The sequence below is a fragment of the Lampetra planeri genome, chromosome 13 (assembly GCF_965212315.1).
Source record: "Lampetra planeri chromosome 13, kcLamPlan1.2.h2, whole genome shotgun sequence".
In the NCBI taxonomy this organism is placed as follows: domain Eukaryota; kingdom Metazoa; phylum Chordata; class Hyperoartia; order Petromyzontiformes; family Petromyzontidae; genus Lampetra; species Lampetra planeri.
This window is the reverse complement of record NC_136119.1, coordinates 5891136-5907701: the sequence shown is the minus strand read 5'-3', so window position 1 is coordinate 5907701 and position 16566 is coordinate 5891136. Positions and strand designations below refer to the sequence as shown.

The window sequence follows — 16566 nt, the reverse complement described above, 5'->3', positions numbered from 1 at the left end:
GCCTTGGACAGTGCGAGGGGTGTGCGTGCCACCGGAATTGTGTGCAGTCGGGCAGCCCTGGCGATCGGAAGGCTGAGCCTGCGCTGCACAGAGGCCCAGCTCAACTCCTTGGTCAAGGTGGCAATGAGTTCCTCAGCCTTTGGCCTCCCAAGCAACTGGGGTCTGGAGGTGTTCACGGAGATCGGGTCTGTTGCAGGTACCGCACGATCGGATCTGTTGTCGGTGTTCAACTTCGTATGATTCGCACGCTTTAAGGAATAAAATCCGGCTTCGGTGGCAATCGAGGTTGGGGGGGAAGTTGTCATGATAGTTAGCGCACTGCACTATGGACCAGGTGACCTTAGTCCCTGAGTTCGATTCCTGGTCACGGCTAACATCAATAGCGAGTGATATCTGAGCTGTCACGCGTTCTCCCCCCAACCTTGCTATTCACCAAACCACAATGACCACCAACGTGGTGATTTATGGCCCATTGCCAACATGGTAACTCATTTCTTTAGAACGGCTTTGTGTTCAGTTTGTTGTCCTTCCCCCGCACCTCCGATTAGCACTGTTGGCTAAGTTCTTTGCGAAAGCAGTTCAACATACATACATACATGCATGGTGAGAAGAGGCCATCATCCACCAGTGGATAAAGGCACACTTTGTAAAGATGTCAATCAATGTTATGTTTCCTCATCTTGTTTTATGTTGCAGTTGGTCTCCCCGATGTGGTCCTGTCAGCCTTGGTCAAGGAACAAATCGAGGGCCTCACATCGACCGCCATTGCAATTATGCCTCCACGGAAATTCGCTGTATGTAATCACAAACGCACGTTTCTAAATGTGGAGGAAAAAACCGGAGAACCCGACCCAGAGAGAAATACAAAACGACCACGGAGAGACACGCAAACTCTGAATATACAGCAGGCGTCAGGGTAGAGATCGAACCCACGACCTCATGTATACCAGGCGAGGTAGTTAACATCTTGCCACCGTGGTGCCCCCACCTTATACGAAGTGCGTTCCAATAGTCCACGCCGCGTGTCTCATTCACCGGTTTCCTGGACGAGCTGCACCGGAAGCTTAAATGTTTGAATTACCCCTCATACGTGCCCTGCATTGGCGAGACCGTTACTTATATATGTAGGACTCTTACTGACGCGACAACTTCTTTGTCTTTCTCGTTCCTTTATTTCGCATATAGTTCACATCTCCGACAGCATCGTTCAATGTTCCTCCATACTCTTCAATGTACAATTCTCCATCAGCCCCACTCGATGTCCCTCCGTTCGCTCGCTCTGCTGCTTCGCTTGCTCTCTCTCTCTCTCCACCAAGGTCCGTTACTTCGCTACGCTGTACTCGCTCCGTCCTTGCTACTCTGTCCGTACTCTCTATATCCACTGCTACCGTATACTGTATTCTCTTTGTCCACTGCTACCTTATACTATACACTCTTATCCACTGCTACCTTATACTATACACTCATATCTACTGCTACCTTATACTATACGCTCTTATCCACTGCTACGTTATACTATACACTCTTATCCACTGCTACCTTATACTATACATTCTTGTCCAGGCACCAACTCCAACACTAACTCAAACTGCGACTCCAACACTAACAATGACGTATCTCCATACGCTCACTGCCTTTATCCCCGAACCAATCAGCCCCAATTAATTATATCATCCCCCGCTTCGCTACTCGCCCCCAGGCCCCCAGCCTCACGTGATCCTGTTATCGTCGCCACCCGGCGCCAGTCATCAACCACTCACCCTCTCGACCAATCACCGGCCTGCGTCCTCAGTTACCCTTAACACCTGTGGCGTCTCTTAATGACCTCACCCCTTAATTGGCGCAACAACAACTGTATGTCCTCAGTTGCCCCCACTGTCCGTTGCACGCTCGCATCGCAACTAAACGCGTGGCGCGTGTCATTTGAAGTCCTACATATATTCCAAACTAAGTGACAGAGCAAATTAAATATGATGATTTATTCGTGAGGTTAATTAAGTGATAAAGCAAATTAAATATGATGGTTTATTCGTGAGGTTATTGATGACTGGGCTGAGAGTTCAGGTTTAATGACGGGTTGTGTCATGAATTTGATCCCAGGCTCTGTGTGGTGGCAGCTCCGTGCTCTGACACGCGAAGATTCACCCCCTCCCCGCCCCCAGCAATTTGGTTATCACCATTCGAGGTCGCAATTTGATCCAACGGGTTGATTATTTTTAACCATTCAATTTTTTTTATTGTTTCATTTGTAATTTTGTCCACTTTATCACCCCCGATCTAACATTGGCTCATAATTTGTATACAATTTGTGTAAATAGTGAATGGTCAATTCTCACATGCACGTTTCGATGCATGCATCGCAAGGATATAATAATTGTAATCAATACAATAGATGCATTATTCCTCATCATCAGCCATGATCAATTCACCGCTGGATGAAGACTTCCCAAAGCATCATCTCTCATGATCCCGCGACGTAATTACAACTGAATGTCGATGCGGAAAAGCACCTTGGCGTGCGCCTCCAAGGAATGTTTCTACACCAGTGCGTAAATAACCTGCCACGATGCATTGCTAACATCCCCAGTAGTAACCTCCACTGAGCCACCCAGCCCTTTGCGTTCCTTCCCCTAGGTGGTGTTCGAGGTGAGCAGCCTGCAGCACTTCACGGCGGCGCAGGCGGAGGCGGTGACGGACGAGCAGCTGGAGCAGCTGTCGCCGCTGCAGCGGCACGCGCTGCTCAACGTGCGGCACCGCGGGGAGGCGGTCCCCGACGGACGGGGTGAGTGGCCGTGCGATCGTCTTCCATCCCGTGCAGCACGTGCTCGAAATCGTGCAGTAATTCAGCGCTGGGGTGCGTGCGTCCGTAATATATACCTTTTTTGTCATTGTGGCCCGCGGATGCGAATATCGCAGAGCCACTTGCGAGATCCTTTCTATGCACGCCTTTTGTAGTTGCTCTTGCCAAATGCCTCTTTCCTTCGTAACCTATTCTGGCCCATGCTATGTTCTAGCCTGTACTGCCATTCGGGAGTGATTGGTGGTGCAAGTTGTTTAGCGCACGACGCTATGAACCTGGTGAGTTAAATTCCTGGCCATGACTTACTTTAGTGGCGAGCGATATCTAAACCAGTCCTGGGCCACTCACAGAAACAAACTCACACTGACCAGCATTCACTCAACTCCCATTTGGGGACATGGTGTGGGGAAGCCTTTATCCAGCAGTGGATGTCACTTACACTTGAGTGGCATTGAGCTTTGTGTGTGTGTGGAATGATGTGAATGTTTATGCTCATCCGCACTGTGCCGTGCATACACACTAGGCCCAACTCTCATCATGTGCAAGGTCCCATTGTATTAAGATGGTTGTGTTAGCCAGGTGAATGTTGTAGTTAAATTTAACGACTTAGGTTAGCAACACCCGATGTATGCAATGCGATGCAAAACACGTATCACTCTCATCTTTAAATCGATAACCAACTTTTTACTGAGAATGCAGTTTGTATTTTTGAAATATAACCTACCATATTATTTAGTTTTATGCAGTGCGCTAACTAAGAAACGTATTGAAGGAGCCTTAACAAAACAAGTTTGAGTTATTAATGGGTACATTCTAGATTTGAAGCTTTCGTGACTGCAAGGATTCTTACGCTTTGTTTTTTTTGGTAAAGTCACGTAGGTGAAACATAAAATAAATGAAAACAACTAAATTAACAACGAAATTAAAGCAATTTAGTTGTATTCATTTCTTTAATTTTATTACATTTTATTTTTTACCTACGTGACTTTACCGAAAAAACCAAAGAGAATGGGTACATTCACAAATTATTCACATTTGCAATCATTCCTGCTAAATTTTAGCCAAAAGTAGCCGTCATCCGCGTTGCTTGTTGTGTTAAATGCTCAATCGTCTCTGTTTGATTTGTTTCAGGTCGTTCATCTGGTCGCCTTTTAAGGTCCCTCACTCCCATGACTACCACACTGCTCGTGGCTTTGTGTTTATACTAACTGGTGCTGGTGTTTACAGCTTGCAGCAAACAAGCAGCCTAAATGCAATCTTGACAATGCCTGTGGTTGATATTTTCAACAAACGAACCGTGGTGCTGTAAAATGTGATTTTAAACATATATTTAGACTTGGACATTTTCATTCTTCTTTGGCACGACTGTAAATAACTTTCGCTGAGTTTTAATTATCATTTCGTGTTCTGCAGTAAGCAAGGCTGATAGTCGACACATCGGTGAATATTTATTTTTAAGCTCGCGATACATAAGAATCAAAGTTTTTGATTTGTAGTATCGCGCGCTGAACCTGGCAACTCGAGTTCATTCTTGGCTACGGCTAACATCAGGGTTGTGTGATCTCTGAACCAATCTTGGGCTCCCGACGCCTTCACCAATCTACGCTGGTCAGCGTGGTGAAGTATGGTCAAACAGCCTCCCATGATCGTGACGGAGCAGGAAAGCCTTCATCAGTGAGTTGAGAAAGGGCTGAAAATATGTTTTATTAGGTTGCAATTAGTTCACATGAGCCCCTGCAGCCACCAGTGGCTGCTACATTAACCGCAGAGTAAAAAAGAAAAGAATGTATTATTTCATCTAATCACAACAAATCATCAAATTGTGTGGAGAGGTGAACCGTTAAACTTCTAGCTGACAAGTGCCGGTGCTTCCTATGTAAAACAGTGCCGTTTGTAAGTGTGGCACCACCATGGTCCTGTATATTGTGTACCCGGGTGGATCGTTGAGGCTGATTTGCAGAATTGAGCTCGACTGAAGAGAATGGATATATGTCGTGCAGTCGTTGGTTGGCACGTGTATGTGTGTGCGCGCTTCACCTCACCATCTGGCCACCACGACCTGCGTAATCTCCTGTGTGCTCACATCTTATTGGTGGCTGTGTCTACAGTAGACTCTTGACACGACGAGCCCAACATTTAAGTTTTATTTGCAGGACTTCCGTAAAAGGAAGCATATTATATGTTTTGCAAAAAAAAAAGCAAACGGCACTTTGTCTTGATATTAAGACGGTTGTTTTGTATTGCTGTTTTTCTTCCAAGTGCATGTTTGAATTTGTAATTAAAATGTGACCTAGAAAATATAGGAAACTATGTATTGTTAACAATTGCATTTGGTCGTGCATGAGTTGAGGTTTGCGTGTGTGGATCAAATCTTTGCATCCGGAACCTAAATCTTTCACAAGTACAGGCTTAGTCTTAGATCAGAACAAAATCTCTTCAGCGTGAGCGTAGATTAAAAAAAAACAACCCTGACTAACATCAGCAGTAAATGCAATATCAAATGCTATTATAATCTAACCCTGAAACATTTTGATTGCATTTTAAGCCACACACATGCGCACAATACCATTGGTTAAAATGGTGGCTGTCTAGGCCCGCGGTACCCTTGCTTTGATTCAGTTGGCAAGGATCTCCTTCTGCATGGTGCTCATCCCGAGTGCGTCCTCAGTCAGTTGGCCGTACGTGTGTCCATACTGGAACTTGTATCCTACGGACAGATCACAGACAGCGTGTTAATAATCCAGAGCGCCTGAATCCTGGGTAGCTTTAATCGGCCCCCATTTGGGGGAGAATTACTCATGAGGTTGCGGCTGGACCGAGAATGTTGTGCACACGCGGAATGTATTCCCTCTGTGATTCCTGTTCTTTGGGTTCAAGAATAAAAAATTATAATCCAGATCAACATCCCCATGTTAATTCAAAGCATAATGCAACAATACTAAACATTACTTATGACAGGTGCAGAAGTGGTGCAATCGACCTGGTGGCTCAGTGGAAGAGTGAGCAGCTCGCAATGGGAAGGTTGTGAGTTAAATTCCTATTTGAGGGTTGCCTCAGCCCATCATCCCTCTCGGGGTCGATAAAGTGAGTACCACTTTGTGGGGAAGTCAACAGTGGTTGCCTTATAGATGGACTCACCCCCCACCATAAGAATGTGCATTTTCCACCGCTGCTCGTATGAGTAGGAAATCACATTGGCTTTAAGAAATATATATATGAGTGGTGCAATGATTAGCACCACTGTGCCAATCATTGCATCACTCATATATACAGGATACATGCTGCTGCTGCCGCTAAATGCGCAATCCATTCGGTACTCGGGCCCCTGAATTTGATTGCCGGTGGAGGCGAACATCAATGATATCTGAACCTGTCCTGGACCTCCCCCCTCGCCTTCAACTTCTATGGTGAAGAATGAACAATCGACAATGTGGGAGGGAATTCCTAAGTGGAGCAGAGCGAGGAAAGAAGCACGGAGAGATGTGTTTGACCGGCACTACTGCGGTTGACCAGAGTGTGGATGAGCCAAAACAGTAACGATGTTAGTGCGATAAGCAGGCAACCGACCGCCGTCAAGCGAGCGACTGGAGTGGAGCAGTGCGAGCAAATCGTTGTGCACCTGGGACGTAGCCCGTGTAGTTGGGGATGAGGCCCATGTCCGGGGCATAGATGACATTCCTGCTGGGTGGCTGCGCTCCCTTGTGCTGCACGATGTCGGGGAGGTGCCCAGGCAGCGCCGTCAAGGTCGCCACCGCCTTGCCTTCGTGGTGGGTGTGCGGGCGCATCCCGTCCAGGAGATCGGGCTTCCAGGGGGACAGCGGCGCCATCGTGCCGCCCCTCCACGCGCTGGTCCTGTCCAGCTTGGAGCTGAACTCTCGGAGCGCGCGGTTCGTCGTGACCGGGTACCCGGCCCCGATCAGGAAGCGCTCGCGTGGTACGTAGCCCGTGTATCCTGCAGAAAGCGTGGCAGCGGCGTGGCATTTACGAGTTGTTGCGGCTGGTGTGCGCGTCTCGCAATGATGGAGCTGCCATCGTTGAAGCGGTGATTATAATAATAAGAAGAAGAATCATTATATTTATATAGCACTTGAATGACTCAAACTCAAAACGCCTTACATCTCACGTCAAACAATTTTCAGGGCACCCCCATTGGCAGCTGTCCCTGTGCAGCACAAGGTGACTTAGCATCAGCTTGCGGTAGGTATTGGTTTGCCAGTAGGGGGCGATGATTGCTATGTGTAAATTTACGAATTTGCAGGTCATTTTTCGAATTTGGAAAATTTGGACATAGGAGCCAGCACAGGATGGTCTGCTAATTCTTAATGACGATAGGGGACCTTCAGTGTCCACTGTGAACAGACGATGCACATTAATGATTAATACTCCGACAGTAATAACAAGGGCGGCCTGCTGGCTTTGAATCCGCCAACCTCTGCAACAAGCGGCAAACGTGCTACCGACGATGGATCGTGAAGATATTAGACGATGCCGATTGTTCACGAATGATGATAATATTCACGATCATTACATTACAGTGTCATTGATGATGGCGGTGCTTGCGTGACGCTCGACACGCACCAGACATGAACCACTTGTAGGGGTCGTCACTGTCCATGTTGTACGGGGAGTTGAGGACTCGGAGGGCGGGAGACGAGCGGTACAGGGGCACCTCCTTGGCCAGGCACGTCAGCGGACGGCTCGGCATCTGACACAGTCACAGCCCGGGCCACACAGCCGGTCGAGTCAGTCACGTGTGTTAATGTGTAAAGATCACCTGGAGCTTCTTCACGGCTTGCTGGGTGTGTCGTCTGCATTGTGATGTGTTTCATCTGGCAGGGCAAACACAATCTCTTCACCTTCCCATGCCACGCATATCCATTCATTTGCTGTACCAGAATGATTGACACCAAACAAAGAGGGATTTCTACAGCTATATGCACACCTATATAAACTGAATATTGCTCAATAAAAAATGACGTTGTGATTATTCTTTGGGTCTTTCGGTAAAGTCACGTAGATAGGTTGAAATAAAATAACAAAAACTACGACGTTTCGATTGCAACACAAGCGTTCGTCATCCGGAAAAGGGTGATTCATTGTGATTCATTGTTATTTTTACATAAATCTAACACTCCATTATATTCAATTTAATTAACACATTTTATTCACTGCTGGACGAATGCTTGCTTCCCCATGCTGTGTCGGTCATGGGGGTTGTTTAACTATACTTCACCATATTGGTTAGTGGGTTGATGAAGGAAGTAGGGGGAGGGGGGCGAAGCAGGACCCACACTTCGAACTGTTTAAATATCACTCGTGGTCAAGAATTGAACTCGGCCAGTTTCGTAGTGTAGTGTGCTAACCACTGCCCCACCACTCCACCCATTAATAGTAAGTGGCCTTAAAAAACAAAGTGACAGCCCGCTGAGATAAATGGCATCTTTTTCAAAGGACGCCTGTGTCAGTACAGGACAGTACAATATAACAAAACGCAATATAGGACCAAATCCTATAATAAAAAAAACAACTTCATACAAGCAGCTATCTGTCAAGAAACCCCGATTAAAGTTTTACGTTTTTTATCAAACGGTTGTATGCAAATACCCAGGTACCGTATTTACAGAATGTAACCATTTCAATGCGATAGGCAGATAAGGCGCTCAAATTATACCGCACACGGATTCAATATTGAGATGGATTTAGGGCTGACGATTGTTAAACAATACGGTCCGCTTGCATTTAATTTAAGACTTAAGAGCGACATCCCATCGGATAGTTTTGTTGACCCAGTGGCTTATGCGTTCTCAACATTGGCAGCATATATAGGGCCCTAAGCAGAACTCCGTTCTGTCTCCACACATAAATAAGCAAGTCTTAGTCCATCAGTCTATTGGCTTTCCGGACCAATGCCATAATCAAGCAGCATTTGTTTAAGCAAGAAAGTTCTGCACCCATTTCGACCTTCTGTGTCTCATCGGCACAACGGCAGGCTCGTTAACACGAACCGACCGAGCCAGACAACCGATGACAACATGCATTGCACCTTGAAAGTGACGTGCTCGCTCGGCGAATCGCCTCCTCTGCGTTCAGCGACACTGCCCCTGGAGTGGAACCCACCATCGATCCCACCACCACCCCCGCCACCCGCTGAGCCATAGGTTCGAGCCCGGAACCTGGTCTCCCCGTCGAGGGACGTTGTCTGCAGGCGCCGCTTGGTCGCCACTCGCTGCTCCTTCTCGAAGAGACGGAGCGCATCGCGACACGTGTCCGCGTACGTGTGCGAGAAGAAGCACTCGGCTCGTGGGATGAACCCTAAAAAAGGGAGCAACACACGTACGCAGTATAATTGAACAACTGTCGTCTATTCTGTTCTTGTGAATGGCAATATGTTAAGGAGATGAATGCCAGTGCCGAGGTCTGCTCGCCACGAGAGGGCTTCAGGAGAGAGTTTGTCTAGTTTTGCAATCCCTCCACAGAAGGAGCGCAGACAGCAGTGGCTTACTTTCAGGTTCATAGTTCGAGTTGCACGGCCACAATCGCACTACTGTGCCATTGTCTTTCATTTTCAACCTCTTAACGAGATGCGCGTATCGTCCTGTTGATGTTCTGATGCGGTTGATAGTTACACTGGTGTCTTCGAGAAATTCCAAATCCAGTCCCAAACGTACCAGGCATAGATGTGATGTGATATAACAATTCAGCACGCTCCAAATGTAGCACTTCCCAGGTGCAAATCTCCATGGGTGTTTATGTTCATAAACGATCAACGAAAGTGTTAAAAATCTTTGCCTCTCCCCCCCATGTTTTGCAATAAATGTGGTTTACGAATTTCACTCCGTGATCAGAATATACTTATCTACATTTCAAATGTCCTCTCTCTAAACCTTCTGGAATTGATATTGTGCACTCACGACGTGCTATATAAATAACACATACGCGACAAGAACCCCCGCATAGCCTACATAGGGCTGGAGAGGGCAAGTTCTGTGAGTGAAAGTTTTTAAAAGCAAAGCACGCATTCACAATTAAGCATCCGGATGTACAGAATTATTCCGGATAAATCAATCACAAGCACAACGCCTCTGGTTAATCTTGCAAAAGGGACAGTTTGGATCCACGTGCTCTCATCGAATGACGTAAATGAGGTTGAATTCATTGAGTGTTTCATTTGTTCCGCTTTGGGTCCTGTGGATAGGACTGGTGAACCCGCCTGGCTCAAGCACCGCGCCAAGGGAGGGATAGGAAGCTGCTCTCTAATCAACCCAGACAGGCGCGCGCGTTGCTTTGAGCTGATAAGCGCTTAAATAAGGCGCAATGGCATCGCCAGCTCTCTCATTAGTGGTCGATTAGTGTTGAAATGTCAGCATTGTTAAACGTGGCTGAATTCTAATGATACATTTATTATACGGAGCTGAAACGAGGCCAAATTGCAAGCATGCGTTTAGATGACTCTATGTAGATTATTTGGGTGCTATACATTTCCACATGATTAGCCACTTTGTTGAGCTATCGTTTGTGCCCAGGCCGCTTCTGAAAAATAAGATAATAGCTCAGTCGGCTTTATCTGGTAAAATAAAAAAACTAGTTTAGTTCAATATTTATTTTTAGTAATTTACTCACTTTTCCTATCAAGTACTTTGCACTCCTCTCGTGTTTTTGTGTTGTTTGTTGGTGTAACTTTCTGACCCGCCCCTACTGGGCATCTGTGCAAAAAAATAACTCTATAGCTTATCGTATTCCTCGAGTAAAGGTAAAAAAATAATTATTCTTATAATAGCTCATAATTATTATAAAAATGTAATAGACCTTCGTCCATCCATTGAACGATGAAACACATCCCCCCTTCATTCGGTGTTGGAGTTGTTTGACAATACTTTGCCACACGGGTGGGTGAAGGGAGTTTGGGGAACGCACGAGCCCAAGACCGCTTGAGGAATTTCCTCGCCACTGATCTGAGCCGGTTTCGGGCATCGAACTCGGGACGCCGGGTTGCGCGGCGCAGTAGGCTAAGAACTGAGCCACAGCTCCAACCCAAAACAACTTCATCTTATATCTTTATAAATAGCGCCTTTATCCAAGGCCCTATTTACAAGGGTAACGAGTGGTACGATGAGGGTAGTTAAAAGTGATGTGGTCAATAGTGATGTGGTCAATAGTGATGTGGTCAATAGTGATATGGTAAATAGGGATGGGATATGGGGGGGGTGGTAAGTGGGTACGGGAATCACGGGGGTTGGTGCCTCGGGATGGAGGGAAGGATGGGTCAGGGAGAAGAGGTGGCTGAGTCTTGAGGGAGAAGCGGACGCGAGACACAGGGAGTTGGTGGCATGCTGAGTGTGGAGGGGAAGTTTGTCCCAGCGTGCACCGAGCGCTGGCAGCGGTCTGTCTAATTCGGGCTGCATGCACGCAGCGTTTCGTTATTAATTTACGTGAATATACAAAGACAAAAACAAAGATCCCCCGTATAGCCTTAACAGACTGTAGGGGCAAGTGCTGTTAGCGAGCACCTATGAAGGCCGGCACGGCACACAAGGGGGTGGGGTGGCCAACACCACGCCCGGCCGCCTTTGTCTCCCTAGTGGCGATGTTTACACATCGCACCGAGTTCTCATTTGAGGCTGAGTCGACCTAGGGGAGGCCCAGGACCGGTTCAGTTAATCGTCACTTGGTGTATGGCCGTGAGCGTGAATCGAACCCGGGTTCGCCAGGTTCGTAGCGCAGCTTCATTACATTGAAGCGGAGAGTACTTGCGTTAAAGCTCGTATTGCTCAATGGCGAGACGCTGGCTTCAACGAAGCACTATGCTATCTGATCTCAGGGGGGTGGGATTTGAATCCGTAATCTTTGTTACACTGACGTGCCCACGTGTCCTGGTCCAGTCCCCTTGACTACAGCGCGACAACACGGCACGAGGCCAGGGGAAATAGGACCACAGATAGAAGTATTACTGAACACTCAACCCTTTCCAACATGTTTGGCGTCGAAAGTATTTGACTCGCAATAATCCGTTTCCTTTTCAGCGGCAGAACGAACGAGATGACGGCTAATGGCGTGAGACGTCATCACATTGGCTGCGAAGGCTTATCCATGAATGCTGCAGTGCCGGATTATCCCAGTAGCAAAAGTAGCTACATATGTATGTAACTATGGGCCCCGCACTTTCAAGGGCCCCGCGCTAAATGCTTTGAAGCTATCAATTCCGGTTCAGTGATTCTGCACTTGCTCTATTACTATAGTACTATACCGCCTTCAACTTTTATAAACGACTGGGTGTTTAAGGTTAGCGATTTGTCGTATTATCTGGCTGTATAGCAAATGAAAAATACAATTTACTAAGCAAGTAAACATATTGTGTTTTAATATTAACGTGTTTATTTATTTATTTAGGGCACCTTTATAACATATGCTACAGGCCCCGCACTTGCTTAATCCGGCACTGCAATACTGTTTTCAACGCTTTGATCAACGTGTCATGTTTTATATGGGATAAGCCACTAATATTAAAACAACTTTATACGAGAATTTCATTGACATTGCATATTTTCTTCTTGACGAGTCGATAGATGTATGCACGTACGTAGAACTTCTTTCGCACCGTACGTTAAACCAACCGTGCTCCAGGCAGACAGATGGACAGAGCGAAATGCAAAACAAGATGATGGTGATTTAAAGCTTTCGTGACCGCAGGGATTCATATTCTTGGTTCTTTCGGTAAAGTCACGTAGAAGGGAAATAATAAAATAATGAAAATAAAACATCATATAATTAAATTATCACGACGTTTCGGCCACAACGCAAGCATCCGTCCTCAGGTGAAGAAACAAAGCTGTCGGAAGGACAGCGTCTTAATGAACACTGCTAAGCTTGGCAGCGTATTTTAAGCTGGGTGGGAGGAGGAGAGAGCCCTGACAAAGGAGTTTACGTGACTTTCCCGAAAGGACCAAGAATAAGATGATGGTGATGATGATGACGACGACGACGCACCCGTGTATCCGGGCACCATGCTGGCTGTCAGTTTCTGAGCGTCGGACACGGGGCGTCTCTGCGACATGCGCTGGTGACCAGGGGATCCCGGTGGGGGTCGCGGTTGGACCGGCCGCCCACTCTGCAGCACCAGCTTGTCCGAGTGAGCCACGGCAGGGTCGCGCAGAAGCTGGCCCGTCTGTTGCCCGTACGTGCTGCCCACGTTGTACTTGTACTGGGGGCAGTAGCCGCGGTACCTGTTGGTGGAATCGGCAGAGAGGCGAATGGAATCACCGTGACCTGAGCCGGCTCGTACCAAGTTACTACGTACGAGGGGAGTCAGGGGCGAGAGGAAAGGAAAGACATGTTACTGTCTTCCCAGACTTGTCACAAAAGTCTATCAACGTCCGTGATCAATTCAAGCCGTGATCAACCCACTCCTGAATGTCATCAGCCATGATCCATCCACAAGTGGATGAAGCCCGATTATTTTGTAAACAGTCCAAAATGAATGTTTTTCCCAGACTTGTCACAAAAGTCTAGCATCGTCCGTGATCAATTCAAGCCGTGATCAACCCACTCCTGAATGTCATCAGGCATGATCAATCCACAAATGGATGAAGCCCGATTATTTTGTAAATAGTCAATATTTAATTTTTAACACGTAGGCTTTCGCTACAAATATCATCCATAATAGAGGTTTTTTTGGGTGAGATCGCATCAATATATGAATATATCGTTAAAACCCGCCACCACCCGACACACCCAACTAGTAAGGGTTGTCACGTAAACAGAACATGCCAATTCGTCACGAGTACAGCACACCGGTGTGTTGGAGAGCCAAGCCACAACATTTACAGCTTCATCAGTTGTAATTACTGGCGAAACGTCGTACTAAGATTGTAAATGTTGTGGCCTGGCTCTCCAACGCACCGGTGTGCTGTACTAGTGACGAATTGGCACGTTCTGTTTACGTGACAACCCTTACTAGTTGGCTGTGTCGGGTGGTGGCGGGTTTTAACGACACATTTATATAGTTACGCGATGTAACCCCAAAAACACCTCAATTATAGTCCAAATAAAGTCTGCCCGTGTTCTCTATTCTGGACTTTATTTGGAACACTTCTCTCATCTATCATCGGTCCTGATCAGTTCCAAGCCACGATCAATTTCACCGCTGAATGTCATCAGCCATGCTCAATATACTGCCGAATGAATGTTGTGTGCTGAAGCCCACCTACGTTTTTTGTTACTTAACAAAGAGACAAATAACCCTTACGGATCCGTACGACCGAACCCCACTTCCCTGATATTGACGCGATGTCGTCGGATCTCGGAATGCAACAAGTGGGGTTTAAGCTCGGTTACTCCTTGACTCGGACTGCCCAGGAATATCGCATTTGCTGTAAGGAGGGTTGGCCTGCTGAGGTGGCCATGAGACGGGAGCCACTTGTGTTATTCATTCTTGAATCGATCTGTGCGGAGCGTTTAAGTGTTCACCCTTACGGTAGGCCTGTTGGTGTTTATCCATCTCCTCTCGTGTTTTGCCACAAGGCAAACAATTCGTGGGTTTGGCCAAATATACCAATTGCAGGACACCCCCTGAAGAAAAAAAAACCACCCAACACTGTTGGGACTTTGGGGAGGCTTTCTTTGAAATGTAAATACGTCTTGCATAGCTAATGGAATGTGCATTGCAAGGGTTCCAATATTGTCAAGTTTTCAATGATTAGAGAGATCCCATGTTCGGTCTCAACTTGAGCGAACCGTGGCTGGCAAACTTTTAAGTATTTTTAAATCCTTTATATTAAGTTCACTTGCTTGCTTGCGTGCTTACGACCGTGCAAATCTTTCGGTCGTTTTTTAACCCACTTCCCGTGATCCAATCGAGCTGATATTTTGCACACAGACTCGTTGTGCGTGACAATTTATTTTCGTGAAATTTTTTTTCCATAACTTTACACTTTTTAGGAATTTTTTTTTTTATATTTAATTACCAATTGCTTAATGGTGGCAGGCAATCACCTGACCCATAGGTGGCAGTCATCTCAAGCCAGAGGACGAGAGGACTCTAGCCGCCACGCATATAAAGGATGTATAGTGAAAAACTTTGTTTTTACGGGTTAATTTTTTTTTATTCGTACTGGAAGTACTGTACATCAAAACACAATAGCAACTAAGTAAAAACATTGCAATATCGTTACAATGCATATCGTATAATTTCCTGGAAAAAAATTATACAACAGCGACACTAGGATGGAATGCGTATTATAAATTTGAATTATTATTACTCGTAAGGCGTATATTGACCGGTGAACGTGTACACTATTCCCAGGTTGCTGTGTGTGTGTGTGACCCCGTTACCGTGTTGCCAATAGCACTCAGTGGAAGTCGTCACTACCCCCTTCTTAACTCCAGTCGCTATAGAGACACGTACACAATGGCAGTCCGCACACGCCCAGCTCTTTGCGGGGGTCTTTGCTTGAGCAAGTTCACACACACACACAAAGAACCCCACCCCCCGTAGCCCTTAACACACTGTTGGGGTAAGAATTGTTAGCGAGAACCTATTAAGGGCGCCAGGTTTCTGCACGGCGCACAGGAGCGGGTGTTCGTGGGCAGCATCGCACAGGGCTGTCTTTGTCTCCCCAGCGATGATTTGTTACACACCGTGCCGCCAGGAAAACTCACTCGAGGCTAAGTCGACGGAGGGGAGGGCCCAAGACGGGTTCGGATATCACTCCCCACCGCTGTCAGCCATGGCCGATAATCCAATTCGGGTGGCTTGATTCGTAGCACTGTGCATTAACACGACTACGCAACCGCTCCCCAACACACACACAAACATACATAAGCACTGAATAGACCAATAGGGCTCTAAATAGTGGAGTTACTTGTTCGTTGCTTAGGCGTCACACGAGTTATAGAGGCTTGCATTGGCAGCGTGACGTGGATCTCCAATGCTATGTCACAATGGTGCGCATTGCGTGGGTACATTGTGGTCTGTGATATCCGAGTCCGTCATGCCCTCCTGCCCCTCGCTTCAACCAGACCGTACTGACCAGTCTGGTGAAGTATGGTCTCTCAGCTAGCAGTAGACAGTGCCGTGAATAATTCCGACTCCAGTGACTCCGTCATCCCGAGAGCCGGAACGAGCAAAGTTACCCAGCAGCGTTTGTTTCAGCAGGCAAACCCTCGAACGGGTTTCGATCTCACGAATTCTCATCAGCAGCACGGAGCTATGCTTTGATCGTAATTTACGGATTGCAAGATGTCTTATAATGAGGGTAAAAGTGCGTCTTATAATCCGTAGAATACGGTGCGTGCGTGATGAATGTGATGCATACACGTCGCGAAGCTTTAGCCCCCCGTGTCACTCACCCGGGGATGTAGTGCGGCTCTGCGGTCATCAGCAGCGAGCTGATCTTGGGAGGAAAAACGTCTTGGTCCATTTCACCTTCTCGCTTGAAAATACAATTTGAAACAACAAACCAAAAAAAATAAACTATAAAGGAAAGAATATACGTATAACGACACAGACACGCGCACACACACAACTCGCAAACTCACCGCACGGATACAACTGTGAAGAGCCACCCTCGATGTGACCGGCCAGATTGCCCGTGTGGGGCACCGCGTGCCAACCTTACCGCTTCGCCCTCTGCCGTGAACGCCGCCTGTGGTGTTTGCCCGTTGGCGATGCCGCTATTTAAGCCACCTCGACTTGTGCTTTCGTTCGCTACTCCCACACTCTTTGCGGGAAAAGCCCTCCCCCGAGATGGCGACCGCTAAACCAGGCACTG

General features: G+C 47.0%; 2 protein-coding genes across 5 annotated transcripts in view; one reads left to right on the top strand and one right to left on the bottom strand.

Moving 5' to 3' along the window:
* The window catches only part of STRC (stereocilin), a 24907-nt gene extending 19209 nt beyond the window's left edge, over positions 1-5698 (top strand). The window contains exons 21-24 of the mRNA XM_078600323.1: positions 48-196; positions 697-794; positions 2635-2782; positions 3932-5698. Coding sequence (XP_078456449.1) covers positions 48-196; positions 697-794; positions 2635-2782; positions 3932-4008 — 472 coding nt within the window. The 3' untranslated portion in view covers positions 4009-5698. The remainder of the gene's footprint in view (positions 1-47; positions 197-696; positions 795-2634; positions 2783-3931) is intronic.
* CIMIP2B (ciliary microtubule inner protein 2B) lies at positions 4236-16566 on the bottom strand. 4 transcript variants are annotated; one of them, XM_078599975.1, is made up of 7 exons: positions 16414-16566; positions 16145-16227; positions 12785-13020; positions 8844-9112; positions 7379-7505; positions 6420-6752; positions 4236-5507 (listed from the first exon to the last, which is right to left on the bottom strand). In XM_078599975.1, exons 2-7 carry the CDS (start codon positions 16213-16215, stop codon positions 5416-5418), a joined length of 1128 nt encoding a protein of 375 aa, XP_078456101.1. In that variant the 5' UTR covers positions 16216-16227; positions 16414-16566; the 3' UTR covers positions 4236-5415. The 4 variants fall into 4 exon arrangements, with proteins under 4 accessions (XP_078456101.1, XP_078456102.1, XP_078456103.1 ...); XM_078599976.1 differs by having other exon boundaries at positions 16334-16536; XM_078599977.1 differs by having other exon boundaries at positions 16145-16223; positions 16414-16536.

Coding starts and splice junctions, on each gene's coding strand:
- CIMIP2B (XM_078599975.1), bottom strand. CDS start 16,215: ATGGACCAAGACGTTTTTCCTCCCAAGATCAGCTCGCTGCTGATGACC. Junction 7,506..8,843: donor GCGAGCACGTCACTTTCAAG/GTGCAATGCATG, acceptor TGACTGTGTCAG/ATGCCGAGCCGTCCGCTGAC. Junction 5,508..6,419: donor CTACACGGGCTACGTCCCAG/GTGCACAACGAT, acceptor ATCTGTCCGTAG/GATACAAGTTCCAGTATGGA.